Source organism: Pleurodeles waltl, chromosome 8, assembly GCF_031143425.1.
Source record: "Pleurodeles waltl isolate 20211129_DDA chromosome 8, aPleWal1.hap1.20221129, whole genome shotgun sequence".
Lineage (NCBI taxonomy): Eukaryota > Metazoa > Chordata > Amphibia > Caudata > Salamandridae > Pleurodeles > Pleurodeles waltl.
Window position 1 is genome coordinate 1311775625 of NC_090447.1, and position 20894 is coordinate 1311796518.

At 49.4% G+C, this 20894-nt stretch overlaps 1 protein-coding gene across 1 annotated transcript in view; it reads right to left on the reverse strand.

The window, feature by feature from the left end:
* The window catches only part of RNF17 (ring finger protein 17), a 1983649-nt gene that overhangs the window by 1086347 nt on the left and 876408 nt on the right, over positions 1-20894 (reverse strand). Inside the window, exon 18 of the mRNA XM_069202301.1 lies at positions 9503-9693. Within this exon, the coding sequence (XP_069058402.1) occupies positions 9503-9693 (191 nt within the window). The remainder of the gene's footprint in view (positions 1-9502; positions 9694-20894) is intronic.

Below are 20894 nucleotides of genomic sequence, written 5' to 3' on the forward strand. Positions count from 1 at the left end.
AAGTTGTTTTTCTTCGAAGAAGTCTTTCGAGTCACGGGACCGAGTGACTCCTCCTTTTGTCTCTATTGCGCATGGGCGTCGACTCCATCTTCGATTTTTTTTCCCCGCAGAGGGTGAGGTAGGAGTTGAATTGTAGTAATAGTGCCCATGCAATGGAGTGACTAAGTATGCACCTATTTAAGGTTGAGATGATACATATATAAATAATTGAAGGTAACTTCCAAACTGCTACAGGCTCCCGGGGAGGCGGGTGGGCACATGCGAATCTACTGCGACTGATGCCACGAACAGATGTACACTGGGTAAGTGACATTTTCAGTTCGATGGCATCTGTCGCTGTAGATACGCATGTTTTGCATAGACTAGTAAGCAGTTATCTCCCCAAAAGCGGTGGATCAGCCTGTAGGAGTGGAAGTAGTCTGAAATAATGTTCTTAATACGGCTTGACCTACTGTGGCTTGTTGTGCGGATAACACGTCTACACAGTAGTGCTTGGTGAATGTGTGAGGCGTAGACCATGTGGCTGCCTTACATATTTCTTGCATTGGGATGTTTCCTAGAAAGGCCATGGTAGCACCTTTCTTTCTGGTTGAGTGTGCCCTTGGTGTAATGGGCAGCTGTCGTTTAGCTTTAAGGTAGCAGATTTGGATGCATTTAACTATCCATCTGGCTATACCTTGTTTTGATATTGGGTTTCCTGCATGAGGTTTTTGAAATGCAATAAATAGTTGTTTAGTCTTTCTGATGTTTTTTGTTCTGTCAATGTAATACATCAATGCTCTTTTGACATTTAATGTATGTAGTGCCCTTTCAGCTACGGTATCTGGCTGTGGAAAGAACACTGGAAGTTCCACTGTTTGATTTAGATGGAACGGTGAAATAACCTTTGGCAAAGGACGACCTTATCCTTGTGTAGTTGTATAAAAGGTTCCTGTATTGTAAACGCCTGAATCTCGCTTACTCTTCTTAGGGAAGTAATGGCAATGAGAAATGCCACCTTCCAGGTTAGGAACTGTATGTCGCAGGAGTGCATGGGTTCAAAAGGTGGACCCATAAGTCTAGTTAGGACAACATTTAGGTTCCATGAAGGAACAGGTGGTGTTCTTGGTGGTATAATTCTCCTAAGGCCCTCCATGAATGCTTTAATGACTGGTATCTTATATAGGGAAGTTGAATAGGTAGTCTGCAGGTAAGCAGATATTGCTGCAAGGTGTATTTTAATGGAAGAGAAAGCCAGGTTAGATTTTTGTAAGTGAAGCAAGTAACCAACTACATGTTCTGGAGTTGTGTGTAATGGTTGTATTTGATTAATATGGCAGTAGCAAACAAACCTCTTCCATTTACTTGCATAGCAGTGCCTGGTGGATGGCCTTCTGGCTTGTTTTATGACTTCCATACATTCTTGGGTAAGTTGTAAGTGCCCGAATTCTAGGATTTCAGGAGCCAGATTGCTAGATTCAGCGATGCTGGATCTGGGTGTCTGATCTTTTGGTTGTGCTGTGTCAACAGATCTGGCCTGTTGGGCAATTTGATGCAGGGTACTACTGATAGGTCTAGCAGCGTTGTGTACCAGGGTTGCCTTGCCCAAGTTGGTGCTATCAATATGAGTTTGAGTTTGTTTTGACTGAGTTTGTTTACCAGGTAAGGAAGGAGATGGAGAGGAGGAAAAGCGTAAGCAAATATCCCTGACCAGTTCATCCATAGGGCATTGCCTTGGGACTGTTTGTGTGGGTATCTGGATGCAAAGTTTTGGCATTTTGCGTTCTCCCTTGTCGCAAACAAGTCTATCTGAGGTGTTCCCCAGAGTTTGAAATAAGTGTTCAGAATTTGGGGGTGAATTTCCCATTCGTGGACCTGTTGGTGATCTCGAGAGAGATTGTCTGCGAGTTGATTTTGGATCCCTGGTATAAATTGTGCTATTAGGCGAATTTGGTTGTGAATTGCCCAACGCCAAATCTTTTGTGCTAGCAGGCTTAACTGCGTGGAGTGCGTCCCCCCCTTGCTTGTTTAGATAATACATTGTTGTCATGTTGTCTGTTTTGACGAGAATGTATTTGTGAACTATTATTGGTTGGAAAGCTTTTAGTGCTTGAAAAACTGCTAGAAGTTCTAGGTGATTTATATGCAGTGTTGTTTGCAGTGTTGTTTGATGTACGTTCCATTGTCCTTGTATGCTGTGTTGATCGAGGTGTGCTCCCCACCCTGTCATGGAAGCATCTGTTGTTATTACGTATTGTGGCACTGGGTCTTGGAAAGGCCGCCCTTTGTTTAAATTTATGTTGTTCCACCACAGAAGCGAGAGGTAAGTTTGGCGGTCTATTAACACCAGATCTAGAAGGTGACCCTGTGCTTGTGACCATTGTGATGCTAGGCACTGTTGTAAGGGCCTCATGTGCAGTCTTGCGTTTGGGACAATGGCTATGCATGAAGACATCATGCCTAGGAGTTGTAGTACCATCTTTGCGTGTATCCTTTGTGTTGGATACATGCGTTGTATGATGGTGTTGAAATTTCGAATTCTTTGTGGACTTGGAGTGGCTACTCCTTTTGATGTGTCTATTATGGCTCCCAGGTATTGTTGTACCTTGCGCGGCAGAATTTTGGATTTTGTGAAATTGACGGTGAACCCTAGTTTGAAGAGGGTTTGTATGATATGATTTGTGTGATTTGAGCACTGTATTAACGAATGGGCCTTGATTAGCCAGTCGTCTAGATATGGGAACACATGTATTTGCTGCCTTCTTATGTGTGCAGCGACTACCGCTAGACATTTGGTAAAGACTCTTGGTGCGGTTGTTAATCCGAAAGGCAGTACCTTGAATTGGTAATGTATTCCCTTGAATACAAACCTTAGGTATTTCCTGTGCGATGGGTGTATTGGTATATGGAAATAAGCATCCTTGAGGTCTAAAGTTGCCATGTAGTCGTGTAGTTTTAGCAATGGCAATACTTCTTGTAGTGTGACCATGTGAAAGTGGTCTGATTTGATGAAAGTGTTCACTACTCTGAGGTCTAGGATTGGTCTCAGCGTTTTGTCCTTCTTTGGTATCAGAAAGTACAGTGAGTAAACTCCTGTGTTTATTTGTGTGTTTGGCACTAATTCGATTGCATTCTTTTGCAATAGTGCCTGCACTTCTATCTCCAGGAGATTGGAATGGTGTGTTGTCAAATTTTGTGCTTTTGGTGGTATGTTTGGAGGGAATTGTAGAAATTCTATGCAATAACCATGTTGGATAATTGCTAGAACCCAAGTGTCTGTAGTGATTTCCTCCCATGCTTTGTAATAATGACTTATTCTTCCCCCCACTGGTGTTGTGTGGAGGGGGTGAGTGACATGTGAGTCACTGTTTAGTAGTAGGGGTTTTGGGGCTCTGAAATCTTCCTCTATTTCTAGGGAATTGCCCTCCTCTATATTGTCCCCGAAAACCTCCTCTATACTGTCCCTGGTAACTGGACGGTGTTGCTTGTGAGGTGCTGGCTTGTGTGCTCTGACCCCGAAACCCCCCTCAAAAGGGTGTTTTACGGAATGTGCTGTAATTCCCTCTGCTCTGCGGGGAGTAGAGTGCGCCCATGGCTTTGGCAGTGTCCGTATCTTTTTTGAGTTTCTCAATCGCTGTGTCCACTTCTGGACCGAACAGTTCTTTTTCATTAAAAGGCATATTGAGAACTGCTTGTTGAATCTCTGGTTTAAATCCAGACGTTCGGAGCCATGCATGCCTTCTGATAGTTACAGATGTATTAATTGTCCGTGCAGCTGTATCTGCAGCGTCCATGGAGGAGCGGATCTGGTTGTTGGAAATGGTCTGTCCCTCCTCAACCACTTGTTTTGCCCTATTTTGTAAGTCCTTGGGCAGATGTTCAATGAGATGTTGCATCTTGTCCCAGTGGGCTCTGTCATAGCGCGCAAGTAGTGCCTGGGAGTTCGCGATGCGCCACTGGTTTGCAGCTTGTGCTGCGACTCTTTTACCAGCTGCATCGAACTTGCGGCTTTCTTTATCTGGGGGTGGTGCATCTCCAGATGTGTGAGAGTTGGCCCTTTTCCTAGCTGCTCCTACAACGACAGAGTCTGGTGGCAGCTGTGTAGTGATGAAAACCGGGTCTGTAGGAGGCGCCTTATACTTTTTTTCCACCCTTGGTGTGATTGCCCTACTTTTGACCGGCTCCTTAAAGATTTCTTTCGCGTGCCGGAGCATACCAGGGAGCATAGGCAGGCTTTGGTATGAGCTGTGGGTGGAGGAGAGTGTGTTGAATAAAAAATCATCCTCGACCTGTTCTGAGTGGAGGCTTACGTTGTGAAATTGTGCTGCTCTAGCCACCACTTGAGAATACGCGGTGCTGTCTTCTGGTGGAGATGGCTTCGTAGGGTATGCCTCCGGACTGTTATCTGACACTGGGGCGTCGTATAGGTCCCATGCGTCTTGATCTTGGTCACCCTGGCTTATGGTGGTGTGAGCTGGGGAGTGTGATGGAGTTCGTGCTGGTGAGACGTTAATCACGGGCGGAGGAGAGGGTGGTGGGGTAACTCTTTTCACCACTTTTGGTTGTGGTGTCTGTTCAGTTTGGAACTCCAACCTTCTCTTTCTTCTAATGGGGGGAAGGGTGCTTATTTTTCCTGTCCCCTGCTGTATGAAGATACGCTTTTGCGTATGGTCCACATCAGTTGATTGTAGCTCTTCCTCAAACCTATGCTTTTGCATTTGGAAGGTTAGCGAGTGCTCTTCTGTATAAGAGCCTGAAGCTGGGTCGCTTGCAGTTTGTTTCGGCACCGAAACCCTGTCTGCGTGTTTTTTCGGCTCCGAGGTGACTTTTTTCTTTTTCGGGGCCGAAACCTCTCGGCGTCGATCTTCTTCGGTGCCGCTGTCTCGGCGTCGAGCCGTGTCCACACCGGCATCTCGGTGTCGAGGCTTGTCTCCAGCACTTTCTCGGTCCCGAGAAGGCTGCGTGCCGGTGTCTCGACCGGAGTCGGACGATCTCGGCACTGTTTGGGCCTTTTTCGGTGCTGACGGTCGGTCACCGAATTTATGGGTGGAGCCATGGCCTGATGGCAGTGGCGTCCCCTGGGCCTTGTAAATCTTCCTTTGTGTGGTTTTCGACGTCTTACTCACGGTTTGTGTATCGTAGAATCCTTCGGAGTCCGATTCTTGGATCGAGAAGGTACCTTCCTCTTCCTGCTCCTCGAACTCTCGGTGGGCTGTCGGCGCGGACGCCATCTGAAGTCTTCTGGCTCGACGGTCTCGGAGTGTCTTTCGGGACCGGAACGCACGACAGGCCTCACAGGTGTCTTCACTGTGCTCAGGTGACAGGCACAGGTTACAGACCAAGTGTTGGTCTGTATAGGGGTATTTATTGTGGCATTTGGGGCAGAAACGGAACGGGGTCCGTTCCATCGGCGTTCTTCAGCACGCGGTCGGGCCGACCAGGCCCCGACGGGGGATCGAAAAACTACCCCGAAGGGCACCGGAGCTCTTCGATCTTCGATGCGGTGTTGAATCTAAGTACGCCGATCCCGAACGCAACAATACCGACGAAAATCTTCCGAAATTAGCTAATTTTCCGTTCCGAAACTCGGAGCGACAGGAACACGTCCGAACCCGATGGCGGAAAAAAAACAATCGAAGATGGAGTCGACGCCCATGCGCAATGGAGACAAAAGGAGGAGTCACTCGGTCCCGTGACTCGAAAGACTTCTTCGAAGAAAAACAACTTGTAACACTCCGGCCCAACACCAGATGGCGAGCTATTGCAAAACATGCGTATCTACAGCGACAGATGCCATCGAACATACAATTACAATTACATAGAAAATGGATTCTGCAAGAACAGGCCAGAATAGGCCCAGACCAGTAGAACCCAAAGGTGGATTCTGGACAAGGAGGACCAGCAAAAGAAGGAGTGTCCAGTCGGGGGAGGAGCCACTACCCACCCTTCTGTGGATGAAGAGGAGGAGAGATGAAGATAAGCTGTGTCGCCGGTTTGCAGTCGGTCAGTGTGCAGGAGAACCACCAACAAGCCATGGCAATTAAAAGAGGAGGGAAATAAAAGAGGAGGCAACAGAAAAGTTGCAAGGCTGAAGACCACCAGCAAGGTCCAGGGGAACTCGACCCTTGGAGGGGAGTCTAGGCTGACCCTCGCAGTCAGGAGAGCCAGCAGAAGCAGGCGCAGCACCCACAGGCAACCCACTGACAGCAGGCACAGCAAGTTGCAGTGAGGCCAACAGAACACGTGGAGAAAAGTCCCACATCGCTGGAGCAGGAGAGAGGACTGTCCTTGAAAGGTTGAGGTGCTGAAGGCCGGGGTTACTCTGAGCCTTAAGATCCCTTGGAGCAGGAGACAACAAGCCTTGGTTGCTGCAAGAGACGAGGTGCACAGGGGTACTGTCCTGAAAGGAGAAGCAAGGGCTCACAGTTTCACAAGATAAAGAGCAGGCAGGGAGGACCAACGCGAGTAATCCGGACCACCACCTGTGATGCAGGATCTACATAATTCCAGAGGAGAGCCGATCTACGCAGCCGGACATCGTTGCTTTAGGTGCCTGCAGATGCAGGGCAGTGACCCCTTCATTCCAAGGGAGATTCCTTCTTGCTTCCTAGTGCAGGTAAAGTCTTGCTGACTCCAGAGGATGCACAGCCAGTGAAATGTTGCAGTTGGTGGAAGGAGCTGGAGAAAAAATGTTGCAAGGCGAGGTGGTCCCCGGAGTTGCAGTCTTCTCATTTCCTAAAGTGTCCAGCTGCGGTTCCAGTGACCAGGAGCAGAAGTAGACAATGCAGAGAAGACCTGGTGTAGTCCTGCACACCGAATCTGGGGACCCACTAGCAGGTGAGTCCCTAAATAACCTGAAAAGAGGGTTTGGTCACTCTTGACGGTGACCACCTAGAGGAGGTCACTGACATCACCTGCTTGAGCTGGCCACTCAGATGCTCCCAGACACCTCTCCACATATTATTTTCAAGATGGCAGAATCGAGTGGCATCTGGAGCAGCTCTGGGCACACCCCTGGGGAGGTGATGACAGGGGATTGGTCACTACCCTTTTATGGTCCGGTTTCACACCAGAGCAGGGACCAATGGTCCTTGGACTAATGCCAACCAGTTTATGCAAGGAGGGCACCAAACGTACCCTTCAAAGCAAACCGGTGGCCTGAGGAGGCTACCCTTCCCAAGCCTTGTAACACCAATTACCGGATTATACAAGGAGGGCATTAAATGTGCCCTTCAAGGCTACCCCTTCCAAGCCTTGTGACACCTATTTCCCAGGGAGAGGGCGTTGCATCTCCATTCCCACAGGAAATCCTTTTTTCTGCCTTCCCCTGTCTGAGCTAGTCAAGCAGCAAGAGGGCAGAAGCCTGTCTGAAGGGCTGCAGCAGTGCTGGCTGCCAGAAAAACCCTGGAAGACTAGTAGGAGCAGTACTGGGGGGGTCCTCTTAGGAGCCCCAAGAGTACATGGAATCATGCAACCAATACTGGCATTAGTATTGGGGCATGGTTTCGACATGTTTGATACCAAATATGCCAAGGTCCAGAGTTATCATTATGTAGCTGGACACAGGTAGTGACGTGTTCAGTAAACTGATACAATGGCTTCCCTGCACTTATGAAATCCAGTGAAATTTAACTGGGGTTCGTAGGGGCACCTCTGCTCGTGCAGAGGTGCTCTCATTCCCAGGGACCTGCACCCTGCCCTCTGGGCTAGAAGGGCCTACCCATAAGAGTGACTTACAGTGACCTGGTATAGTGACCTGTGGTGAAATGGTGCATGCACCTTTTCATGCAGGCTGCAATGAAAGGCCTGCAGACACATTTTGCATGGGCTCCTAAGGGTGGCATAATACATGTTGCATCCCAGGGGGGACCGCTGGTGTCCCGAATGTCCTGGGTACCTAAGTACCATATACCAGGGACATATAAGGGGACACCAGTCTACCAAATGTGGAGTGCACAAAGGTCCAAGGTTACCTAGTTTGGAGGGAGAGCGCAAAATCACTGGGGTCCTTCTTAGCACGATCCCAGTGAAAACAGTCTAAGCAAACTGACAGCAGGCAAAGGGTTGGGGTAACCATGCCAAAAAAAGTGTACTGCCCTACAGTGACTAACTGCAATTTGTGCCTTTGTATTCTGAATATTTTCTAAGTAAACTTTAAACTGAAGTCTTTTTTAACTGTCCTTTGTGAGACTACATTGCATAGGAATGACAAGGTACTACTGAATTTCCATTTACCAGGGAGACAGATCTATTGGTACCCACCAATGTCCATATCAGGACTGCACCACTCCTTGTACAGGAAATTAAGCATGCCTAGTGGTAATGAAAGTTGTTGGTTTGCACATTCACACACTAAAAGGAAATATATGAATTTGGGCCAGGCATGAAAAAGGTGAATTTGGTTGTAAACTAAATTTTACATCAGTATTTACTTTGTGAACAGGACCTACTAGGTCTGGTGGAAGTGCCAACCAAAATGTGAATACAAGGCAGCTCTGTATTTTGTGTCAGTTTGGAACAAAGTAAAGAAAAATCAGACTAGTGATAATAGTGGTGCTACATGGGTCAAGATGTTCAGACTGCAATTTTATAAGTGAAGTTAAAACGAAGAAGGTAGAGACTTTGAAAGATAATGTGAGTAATGAAAGGATACTCAGGAAACTGCCACGATAAGCATAACAGTACAATTGCAGGATTTGGAGACAAATGAAATACATGTGTATCAGCTTATGTCTCAAACAGTCCAATGTACAGCAGAATGCTTGGAATGCCCAGGAATGCATCCAGTTAGCACTAGTGAATGAGTTGCATGTTTATGCGCTTGTGGACAATATGGTCTTTTTATACAGAGTTACTGTTCATGCAGTCATGGAGGAACAGATGGTGGGGATCCTATAACAAAAATGAGACCAACATGGACCTGTAAGGCTGGCAAGGTGTGCTCATTAAAGTTGAGCGGGAACAGGTAGACTGACTGATGGGAGTTAAAGTGGAATGGTGAGGAGCCTGCAGAGAGTAGCTAAAGGACAGCTTTCATGAGAATGTGTTAGGGTGGTCAAGGTGATTCATGCAGTTGAAGGAAAGGAAGGGGTGAAATACATTAATTTTTTAAAATACAGACATAAGAAGGACAAGTCACATATTAATGGAATGTTTTCATTTAGAATCCCCTGTCGTATTTCAGTAAATCTGCTTACTCCTCTCTGGCTGGATGAATGCCAGCAGCTTCTGACAACACATTATTTTTTACTATGATCTTCTGGTATGACGGGTCATGCTTACCCTGATATAAACACATGAACAACAATCTTTGTGGGCAAAAGAGCAAGACGAAAAAAAGGATCTCAAAAAGGACATCTAACATCAAATTATAAACTATGCCACTACAAACCTACTCATCAAACCTACCTGTGATGGTAGTGTAAACGAAAATAATTATCTTTTGTTAGCAGTATTTTTAATGAACAGATGCTGTTGCAGAAAGATTTGGTCACACAACATAAAATAACTGCATGGACCTTACCTTGCCAGCTCAGTGAAAACTAGTGCATCCCTCAGGGAGACAGGCATGTCGCTAGTGATTTTGTTTGTTCTTGGTTTTTTCAAATCTACAATAAGTTTTCCATTCTCTTCTTTGAAAATTTTCATTAGAACTGCTTTGGTATTTACCATTTTCAAAAACTCTTCTTTTACCTCCTCTCCCCAGCCATTTTCCTAAACATGCATAAAAAAATATATGTTTTCCGAAACCTTTAATTATCAGCCAATCAAATAAAAACATTGCTAAAGACCTGAAATCTTTATGAAACTATTTACCTATTTCCTATAGTGACCTTTCTCATGGATATCATTCTTCTCATATAGTTTCAACAGCTTGGTAAAGTAACTTCAGTCCATAAATAGAGTAAGAAAACCTCAAGATAGTTAAGTGCTGGGGCAGCTCCAGTTGCTTCACTGGTACTGCAAGCGAAATCCTAGCTTCATAGTACCCACCTGTGCCTGCTTAACTCAGGCTGGTCTATATTCCCAAGCAGAACAGATTGAAAGAATACAAACCACTCAGAGCAAAATGAATATAAGATACTGAAAAAGAGTGTAACAAGACTTAACAGGATGACTTTCTACTGTAGTATAAAGATTAAAGCTTGTAGAAACGTAGTTAGCAAAGGTAGATAGATATGTCTTCGAAGAATACCCTCTCCCTGCAAATTAACTATCAGCAATTACTATGCAGTATCTGACTGAGAAAAATAAATAGCATGCTTATTATAGTAGCAGATAATGCTCAAGTTTTGCATGCATTAATGAGGCACTTTCTATAGACAGTGATGAGTATAGTAACATTTAGTTAATACATATAATATACCTTTGTAGTTGCTTGAAAAACCTGCATAAATAGAGCATCTCTATGGAAATCAGACAATGTTGCATGGTCTTTGAAAGAGAGAACCTGCAATCTCTTAAGGGATTGCCTCCTTTCCGAAACTGTAGAAGACTAACACATACAACACTTCCAGTGGGATCTAATTTGATTAGAAATGATTACCCTATTCCGACTTCTCCAACAAAACCTACATTTTTTGTCTCTTTTTCATGACTATCAACATGTGAAACACAAAGACAAAGAGGGCTTGACTGAAGACGTGGTGTAAAAATGGTAGTAGAACCTTTAGACTGAAGAGAAAGTCAGAGTGCCATCGGAAGGAGAATCTTAATTTCAGCTACACCGCCCGTAGATGATAAAATAAAGACTTGATGAAAGCACAACAGTGTCTGTTATGCTAATTATGACTGACTTAACTCTACAAGGTGTGCTTTCCCACTTCCTGGTGAACTCAGTTCAATGCACCAGCAATGAATGTGCAAGGCAGATTATTATAGCCCTGCAAAACAATATTCATTGTGTAACTGACAAAAAAGCTACTTACCTTCAGTAACGCATTATCTGGAAGACACTACCAAGCTGCAGATTCCTTACCTTTGAATTCCCCTGGGGTCATCTTTGAATCCAGAATCTTATTGGTGAGCAATACCCTGCGCGCGCCGTCGGGTGGCGTTTGGTTCCGCATGCGTAGTCCAGCTCCGCGTGGCTTAGACAGCGTCATTGAAGCTGTCAGAAACGTCACGGTCATCTTTATAGACGCCACCTCGAAGCGAGTACTTCAGTTCTTTTATACACAAAGCTTCCACACCAGAAGCACAGTCATGGACAGAACCAACATTTGTCTATGCAAAACTAGGGCCCTGAAAAGGGATAAACCCTAACTCTACTAGTCATATCCGCAGAGCGGGAAGTTATGGGTGGGTGTCAGTAAGCTGCAGCTAGATAGAGTCTCTACCAGATAATAAGTTACCGAAGGTTAGACTTCAAGCTGCAGATTCCTTACCTTTGAATAGATACCCAAGCCATAACCTCCTGGCAGTGGCCTGCGGACAGTACTCCTTAAACTAAAAAGTCCTGAAGGACTGAATGGGCTAAGTACCTGTCCCTTCGCACTTGATTTTTCAGGAAGTAATGTTTTGCAAACGTGTGCAAAGACACCCACTTTGCTGCCTGACAGATCTCCAGGACTGGTACGCCTCGTGCTAGTGCAGTGGTAGCAGCTTTGCACCTGGTAGAATGTGCCGCAAGCCCTCAGGAGGCTGCTTCCTGGCCAACGTTTAGCATATCTTAATGCAGAGAACGACCCAGCGCGAAATGGTTTGCTTCTGCACACCCTACCCTTCTTTGCTCCAACGTACCAATAGTAAGCTGGCTCTGTATATACCATATCAAAATGAGATATTGGCCCTCATTACAAGCCTGGTGGTCGGTGGGAGATAAAGCGGCGGTAAAAAAAAAATGGAATTATGACCACGGCGGAAACAGCCCACACAGACACTTTAACACACCGAACGCCAAGGCGGTAGCAACAAGCACTGAGGCGGTAACCGCCAACAGCCAGGCGGAAGACAATGTTCCGCCCACAGTAATATGACACCTCTCCACCTTTCCAGGGCGGTACCAACGACATTGAAAGTACGGCGGAAACAGTACACAGAAGGGAAAGGACTCACCTCTGGAGACTCACAGAAGAACCATGACGCCCTGGAACCCGAGTTGCACATCTTCCCCATGCTGCTATACCTCCTCATGCATTACTAACATCAACGCCGGCGAAGACGACCACGGTGAGTGCTGCTGCCTAGCACACGGGGGAGGAAAAAAGAGAGTGACACACACAACACCCCCAACACCATACACACAAACAGATGCAATTACATCACATATATACCCCGTGCCCCTCAGACATAATGCAAGGACAAAAGGAATTCATTAAAGTGAGTTTAATAAGATAAATAGGTAGAAATACGTGCTTCAAAATCAAAACAGTATATACATATATACAAATGGAGGGACACTGTCCAGTCCTCAATGCCTGTGGGCCACAGGGCCACCACATAGGCCAAGGCCCCACTTGACTCCTACAACAACACGGAGAGGACAATGCAGGGGCATCAGGTCAAAAATACACAGGCATCTCAAGGGGACAGGGAATGGGGAACGGGGGGCACCTCAGCCGGAAGATGGTACAACACCACTGGTCCTGGAGGGGGCTACATGCCCTGTGCGATGTCTTGGGGAGCACAAAGCCACAGTCTCCCTAGTGAGTGGTTTGCCCACTGCTTGGTCCTGGGAAGTGCAAAGCCACAGTCTATCTAGTGGGTGGTTTGCTCACTGGTTGGTCAAGGGGAGTGCAAGGCCACAGTCTCAGGAGTAGATGGCTTCTCCACTGGTTCTGGAGCGGGCCTTGTGCCCCTTGTGCTTCTTCCTGGCAAGGAGGAGGTGAGTGGATGGCTTCTCCACTGGTTCTGGAGGGGACCTTGTGCCCAGTGTGCTTCATCCTGGCAAGGAGGTAGTGAGTGGATGGCTTCTTCCACTGGTTCTGGAGGGGGCCTTGTGCCCTGTGATGCAGCACTTGGGGAGTGCACCGTCACAGTCTCTCACCTGGGTGTCACACCTATAGGATTTGCATGGTCCAGGACGCACTATAGCCCATAGAGGCAGGACTACACACTGCCCGCCGGCGGTGACGGCTGCTTCAGCAATGGTGGTGCTGGTGTCGGCATTGCCAGTGGTAGGTGGAGGCTCCAGCCCATCCCCTGCAGTTACGGACGGCTGCCGACTGGGGCTGCTGCTGCTGGTGGCGGTGCAGGCAGTGGTGGGGGGAAGGCTCAAGCCCTTCCCCTGCAGCCTCGGACGGCTGAACTGCCATGGTTGGTGGTGGGTCTTCCGAATGAATCCTAGCACCAGGCCTCCTGTCCTTCCTGCTGCAGGCCCCTTGTACTTCCCTTTCGCAGCTGGTGGTGCCTCCTTGCCCTTCCCCTTGGCAGCTGGTGGTGCCTCCTTGCCCTTCCCCTTGGCAGCTGGTGGTGCCTCCTCGCCCTTCCCCTTGGCAGCTGGTGGTGCCTCCTTGCCCTTCCCCTTAGAAGCTGATAGTGACTCCTTACCCTCCCCCTTGGCAGCTGGTGGTGCCTCGTTGCCCTTCCCCTTGGCAGCTGGTGGTGCCTCCTTGCCCTTCCCCTTGGCAGCTGGTGGTGCCTTCTCGCCCTTCCCCTTGGCAGCTGGTGGTGCCTCCTTGCCCTTCCCCTTAGAAGCTGGTGGTGACTCTTTACCCTCCCTCTTGGCAGCTGGTGGTGCCTCCTTACCCTTCCCCTTGGTAGCTGGTGCAGGCACCCTTTCAGTGCTGGTGGCTGGTTCCCTGGAGACTTCCCACCTGGAGTAGCTGCTGACACTACTGTGGCCGTGGACTGGGTTCTGACCTCCCTGGCCTGACGTAATGGATATGGGGTGGGGTGGGGGGGGGGGGGGCGGTGGTAGGGAAGAAGTCAATGGTGGAGAGCTTCTTAGGGACACTGGGGAAGGTTTGGGAGTGGAGGGAGAGGAAGTGGTTGTGGGAGGGGTCTGCTGTGTTTGGGTGCAGGTGCATGGGCTGGGTGCTGTTGTGAGGTGGATGGCTGTTGGATGTCTGAGTGCTTGCGTTTGTGTACTTTGGGAAGAGGGGGCCCAGACAATGGGAGAGGACACGGGGACGTGTGCATGGATGTGGGGGTGGTGACTGCCAGTGAGGGGTGTGTAGTGACAGGCGTCATGGTGATGGATGTAGTGGATGAGGATGTAGTGCATGCAGGTGTGAGTGGGGACGAGGAGGAGGAGGTGGACACAGTGGAGGCAGTGGATGTTGGTATGTCTGCATCTGGATGGAGTTTGTGTGAGTGCCTGTGGGATGATGTGTGGTGCTTGTGTTTGCCTGAGCCACTCCTGTGTTGTCTTGGGTGAATGCTGGTCTGAATGTGAGCTTGGGATAGGTTGGGGTTGTGGGGAATGGGACAGGGTAAAGGAAGTTGTAGGGGAAAGGATAGAAACAGGGACAATGGCTGCCATCAGGAAGGGGACCAGAGCTTCGATTGATCTCTGTTGGGCCGCCATGCCAGAGTGAATGCCCTCCAAAAATGCATTTGTTTGTTGCAAATGGGCTGCCATCCCCTGGATGGCATTCGCTATGGTTTACTGCCCAACAGAGATGGGTCTCAGGAGGTCAATAGCCTCCTCACCCAGGGCAGCAGGGCTAACTGGGGCAGGGCCTGAGGGAAGGAGATGCCCACACTCCGGGGTGAGCAGGCACGGGAAACACGCTGAGGGGGTGCTGGTACGGGGGTGGCGTTGTACCTGTAGTTGGGGTGGGCACAGATCTGTCGGCCACCACTAGGGAGCTTCCATCGGAGGAGGTATCACTGTCAGAACGGTCCCCTCGCCCCCTGTCTCACTGATGCCCTCACCGTCTGTGGAATCTGCCTCCTGGGCCCTGTGGGATGCAGCTCCCTCCGTCGCCGGTGCCTCTGCTCCTCCGCCAGATGATGCTAATGCACATAAGGACAGGGTGACAAAATAAAAGGGGGTGGGGAGGTGGGGGGGGATAGACAAAGGATACACTTGGTCACTGGCAGCAACAACACCAATCTTGACATACACGACACACACAGGGAACAGCCCTACGCACTAGGCAAAGCACTACCAGTCACAATGCTAGTCACCAGGCCATGGACAGGAATACCTAACGCCAATAGCAGCATACCTGACACCCACAGACCCCTGCCCAGTAAAGGATGCCTACTAGCTTCGGAGGAGATGGTGTTTATCAGGCCCTGCCCATTACGGGACCTACCCTGCAATGTCCGGCCTGGCCTAGGAGTGCCCACCGGCCCACATCCCCCACCCAGAGGCCACCCCACCACGCGCAAGTAGTATATTGGGAAACTGCACTCACCCCTTTGTGGCTGCTGTTATGCCCTGAAGCGCCCATCTAGCTCCGGATAGGCCACCGCCAATATGCAGTCCATCAGGGGGGTCAGGGATCGACAGGCACCCCTTTCTTGTTGGGTGGCCATCCCCAGCTGGGCCTCCGCCGTCTTCCTTGCCCATCGTCTCAGGTCCTCCCAACGTTTGCGACAATGGGTGTTCCGCCTGCCGTACACCCCCAGGGTCCGCACGTCCTTGGCCATGGCACACCATGTACCCTTTGTAGGAAGTTGGCTCTGTATATACTATCTCAAAGTGAGAGACAGTGTGTACAGAGTCCTAGGGTTCCCCTTAGAGGTGAGATAGTGGCAAAATTAGATAATTCTAATGCTCTATCTTGTAGTAGTGTGGTCGAGCAGTAGACTTATCAGAGGGTAGTGTTAAGCATTTGTTGTACACACACAGGCAATAAATGAGTAACACACTCAAAGACTTAACTCCAGGCCAATAGTTTTAATATAGAAAAATATATTTTCTTAATTTGTTTTAAGTTTAAGAAGCACAAGTTCAAGATTTGAAGTAAATACATAAAATGCAAGGTACTCCACACAGGTAAGTTAGGAAGTTTGAATTAGAGCAATAACATATACAGTTTTTGTTAAAATGTGAATAAGCTATTTTAAAAGTGGACACAGTGCAAAAATCAACAGTTCCTGGGGGAGGTAAGTAATGCTTAGATTGTGAGGTAAGTAAGACACTTACAAGTCTTAGTTCCTGGGCATAGGTAGCCCATCGTTGGGGGTTCAAGGCAACCCCAACGTTACCACACCAGCAGCTCAGGGCCGATCAGGTGCAGAGGTCAAAGAGGTGCCCAAAAGACATAGGCGCCTATGGAGAACAGGGGTGCTCTGGGTCGAGTCTGCCAGCAGTTAAGTACCCTCGTCCTCGGGGGACAGACCAGGGGGGTTTTGTAGAGCACTGGGGGGGGGGGGGGGGGGGGGGGGGGGACGACGACAAGTAGGCACACAAAACACACCCTCAGCGGCAAGCGGTATTGCTTTCAATGAAGCGACCCAGGGGTCAGTCTAGCGATGCAGGCAGGGCACAGGGGGGCTTCTCGGGCCAGCCACCACCTGGACTAGGCGGAGGGTCTTCTGGGGGTCACTCCTGTACTGAGGTTCGGTTACTTCAGGTCCTGGGGGCTGCGAGTTCAGTGCTTGGTCCAGGCGCCTGGTCCCTTGTTACAGGCAGTCGCGGTCGGGGGGAGCCTCTGGATTCTCTCTGCAGGCATCGCTGCGGGGTTCCAGGGGGGTCGTCTCGGGCTACTCACGGGGTCACAGTCGCCGGGGAGTCCTCCCTGTGGTGTTGGTTCTCTGGGTCTCGAGCCGGGGGCGTCAGGTGCAGAGTGTGAAGTCTCACGCTTCCGGCGGGAAGAGTGAGGTCTTTAAAGTTGTAGAAAAGTTGCAAGTTTGTTGCAGGTTCTTGAGCAGAGCCGCTGCTCATGGGTGTCCTCCCTGAGGTGTTGGTTCTCTGAATCTCATGCCGGGGGCATCAGGTGCAGAGTGAGAAGTCTCACACTTCCGGCAGGAAACGTGCAGTCTTTGGAAGTTGCTTCTTTGTTGCAAAGAAGTAGCTGGTTTTGAACGGGGTCGCTGTTCACTGGAGTTTCTTGGTCCTTTAGTCCAGGGCAGTCCTCTGAGGCTTCAGAGGTCGCTGGTCCCTGTCGGATGCGTCGCTGGTTGCAGGTTTTCAAAGTTGGAGACAGGCCGTTAGGGCTGGGCCCAAAGCAGTTGTCTTCTTCCTCCTTCTCTGCAGGCTTGTAGGTCAGCAGTCCTTCTTCTTTCTTCAGGTTGCAGGAATCTGGTTTCCTGGGTTCTGGGTGCCCCTAAATACTAAATTTAGGGGTGTGTTTAGGTCTGTGAGGGCAGTAGCCCTGTGGGGAGGGGGGGCACATCCCTAATCCTATTGGGGGAATCCTCCAAAACTAAGATAGAGGATTTCTAAAGGCAGGGGTCACCTCAGCTCAGGGCACCTTAGGGGCTGTCCTGACTGGTGGGTGACTCCTCCTTGTTTTCCTAACTATCTCCTGCAGCCTTGCCGCCAAAAGTGGGGGCAGCGGCCGGAGGGGTGGACATCTCCACTAGCTGGGATGCCCTGGGGTGCTGTAACAAAAGGGGTGAGCCTTTGAGGCTCATTGCCAGGTGTTACAGTTCCTGCAGGGGGAGGTGTGAAGCACCTCCACCCAGTACAGGCTTTGTTCCTGGCCACAGAGTGACAAAGGCACTCTCCCCATGTGGCCACCAACTCGTCTGGTTGTGGCAGGATGGCAGAAAGTAGTCAGCCTAACACTAGAAGTCGGGTTGGTATTCAGGGGGCATCTCTAAGATGCCCTCTGGATGCATGTTACAATAAATTCCACACTGGCATCAGTGTGCATTTATTGTGCTGAGACGTTTGATACCAAACCTCCCAGATTTCAGTGTAGCCATTATGGAACTGTGGAGTTCGTGTGGGACAAACCCCCAGACCATATACTCTTATGCCTACCCTGCACTTACAAGGTCTAAGGTTTTGCTTCTACACTGTAGTGCACATATGCCCTCACCTGTGGTATAGTGCACCCCGCCTTAGGACTGTGAGGCCTTCTAGAGGGGTGACTTACCTATGCCACAGGCAGTGTGAGGTTGGCATGGCACTCTTAGGGGAGTGCCATGTCGACTTAAGTCTTTTTCTCCCCACCAGCACACACAAGCTGTGAGGCAGTGTGTATGTGCTGAGTGAGGAGTCGCCAGGGTGGCATAAGACATGCTGCAGCCCTTAGAGACTTTACCTGGCATTAGGGCCTTTGGTACCAGAGGTACCAGTTACAAGGGACTTATCTGAGTAAAAGGGCTGTGCCAATTTTGGAAGCAAAGATACAGTTTAGGGAAAGAACACTGGTGCTGGGGCCTGGTTACCAGGGTCCCAGCACACTTTCAAACATAACTGGCATCAGCAAAAGGCAAAACGTCAGGGGGTAACCATGCCAAGGAGGCATTTCCTTACAAGTAGACACACTGCATACCTGCTTAACAGCAAAGGCTCAGTAGATGTGTGAAGACAGTGTTCCCTGCGAAGGGCAAACACATGTGGTCTTTGTAGGAAAGTACCCTCTTTTTGGCATGGCTACCCCCACATTTTGCCTGCTGTCAGTGTGTTTTGACTGTGTTCACTGGGAGCCTGCTAACCAGGACCCCAGTGACTGTACTCCCTCACTCTAAATTTGGTTGATTAGGACTTAGCACAGCCCACAATTGGCATACTGGTGCCCCATATAAGTCCCTAGTATATGATACTTAGGTACCCAGGGCATTGGGGCACCAGAGGTTCCCTATGGGCTGCAGCATGTATTCTGCCACCCAAGGGATCCCATGAAAACTGTGTCTGCAGGCCTGTCATTGCAGCCTGCGTGAAAAGGTGCATGCACCCTTACAACAGGTCACTAAGTCACCCCTACGGCAGGCCATTCTAGCCCACAGGGCAAAGTGCAGGTACCTCTGTGAGAGGGCACCCCTGCATGAGCAGAGGTGTCCCTACGGACTCCAGCTCAATTTACCTGGACTTCGTAAGTGCGGACAACCAATTTTACCTGTGTACTGGACAAAGGTCACTAGCTGTGCCCAGCTACATAATGGTAACTCCGAACCTGGCCATGCCTGATATCAAACATGTTGCAATCATACCCCAATACTGTTGCCAGTATTGGTTGTATAATTCCATGCACTCTCAGGAGTCCTTAGAGGACTCCCAGCATTGCTCCTACCAGTCTTCTGGGGTTTTACAGGCAGCCTGCGCAGCTGCCACCCCTCAGACAGGTTTCTGCCCTCCTGCTGAACAGCTCAAACCGAGGAAGGCAGAACAAAGGATTTCCTTTGGGAGAGGGAGGCAACACACTCTCGCTTTGGGAACAGGTGTTACATGGCCTAGGAGGGGTAGCCTCCCCAAGCCACCTGGATAAACTGGTTTGCACCAGTCCAGGGACCATCAGTCCATGCTCCTGCACAAAACTGGACAATGGAAAGGGGAATGACCACTCCCCTGTCCATCACCACCCCAGGTGTGGTGCCCAGAGTTCCTCCAGGTGGCCACTTGATTCTGCCATCTGTAATCCAAGGTGGACAGAGGCCCCTGGGAGCATCTGAGTGGCCAGGTCAGGTAGGTGACATCACAGCCCCCCCCAATAGGTGGTCACTCTGCTTAGTGACCAATTCCCCTTCCTGGGCGATTTAGGGTCTCCCTCCAGGGTGGGTCCTCAGATTCTATGTACAAGATTCCAGCAGGACTCCTCTGCATCATTTACTTCATCTTCTGGCCACTGGGACTTCAACTGGACCCTCCTGTAACTGACAATCTGCAACTCCAGCAACGACTCCACTCTGCAATATTGTTTCTCTGGCTCGTTCCAGCAACTGCAACATTTCCCTGCTGTGCATCCTCTGATGGCGACAAGTCTTCAACCTGCACAAAAAGCAAGAAGGAATCTCTCTTAGAGTGAAGGAGTCACTCTCCTGCATCTGCAGGCACCAACTGCAACGATGACCGGCTGCGTGGATCTTCTCTCCTCCAGAGCTGCGTGGATCCTACATCACAGGTTATAGTCTGGTGTGATCGCCTGGGTTCTCTCTACAAGCTGTCCAACTTGGGAGACTGAAAGCACTTTCATCTACTTGCAGGACAGTACCCCTGTGCACAAAGACTCTTACAGCTACCAAGGCTTGTTTGTTCCTCCTCCAAGGGATCTTTAGGCTCTGTGTAGCCCCAGCCACCAGCACTCTTTCCTGCAAAGCACAGTCTCCTGCCTGCTGCTCCAGCGACTCCTCTTCAGGTGTGCTGAGTGGACCTCACTGAGACTCCTGTGTCTGCTGCCTCCTCTTATTGTGACTCTCCCAGCTGCCGAGGGTCACCTCGGACTCCCCTCCTTGGTTCGAGTCCCCTGGGCCTTGCTGGTCCTCTTCAGCCTGGCAAAATCTTCTCTGACTCTTGCATTTGCCAAGGCCTGTTGGTGGTTTTACAGCACCTACTGACAGCAGCATGAGAGAGCACAGAGTTACTGGGGTACTGTATAGCAGGATCCCAGTGAACACAGTCAAAACACATTGACAGAAGGTAAAAAGTAGGGGTAACCATGGCAAGAAGAGGCTACTTTACAACAGTCTGATCACTCTGAGCTCCAAAAGATTGTTAAGTAGGCCAGTGTCTGTCAAACACCAGACGTCTCTCATCTCCACCTCACACGTGGCTGCCCCATCCCAGGGGTGAAGCATCTGTCACTACTGTCAGATCTGGTTGGGAAAGGGAGAGTGATCTGCCTCTCACCCAACAGCGGTTCAAGAGTTACCACTGCAGATCTTGCGCAGTTCCCTTGAGATTTGGACCATTTCAGAAAGGGTTCCCCTGATGCTGCATCCCCTGGAACTTTAGGTCCCCCTGCAGAGCCTGCATATTGTAATTGTATTTAAATAGTGCCTACTGCCCCTGAACATGCGTCAAAGCACTTTTTGGCGAGTAGCACGCTCCTAATGCATTAATGGTGGAGTAGTATAGAGAAACATGAGTCCGGTATTAGTAGAGGGAGGTCTAAGTTAATCTGAGCAGA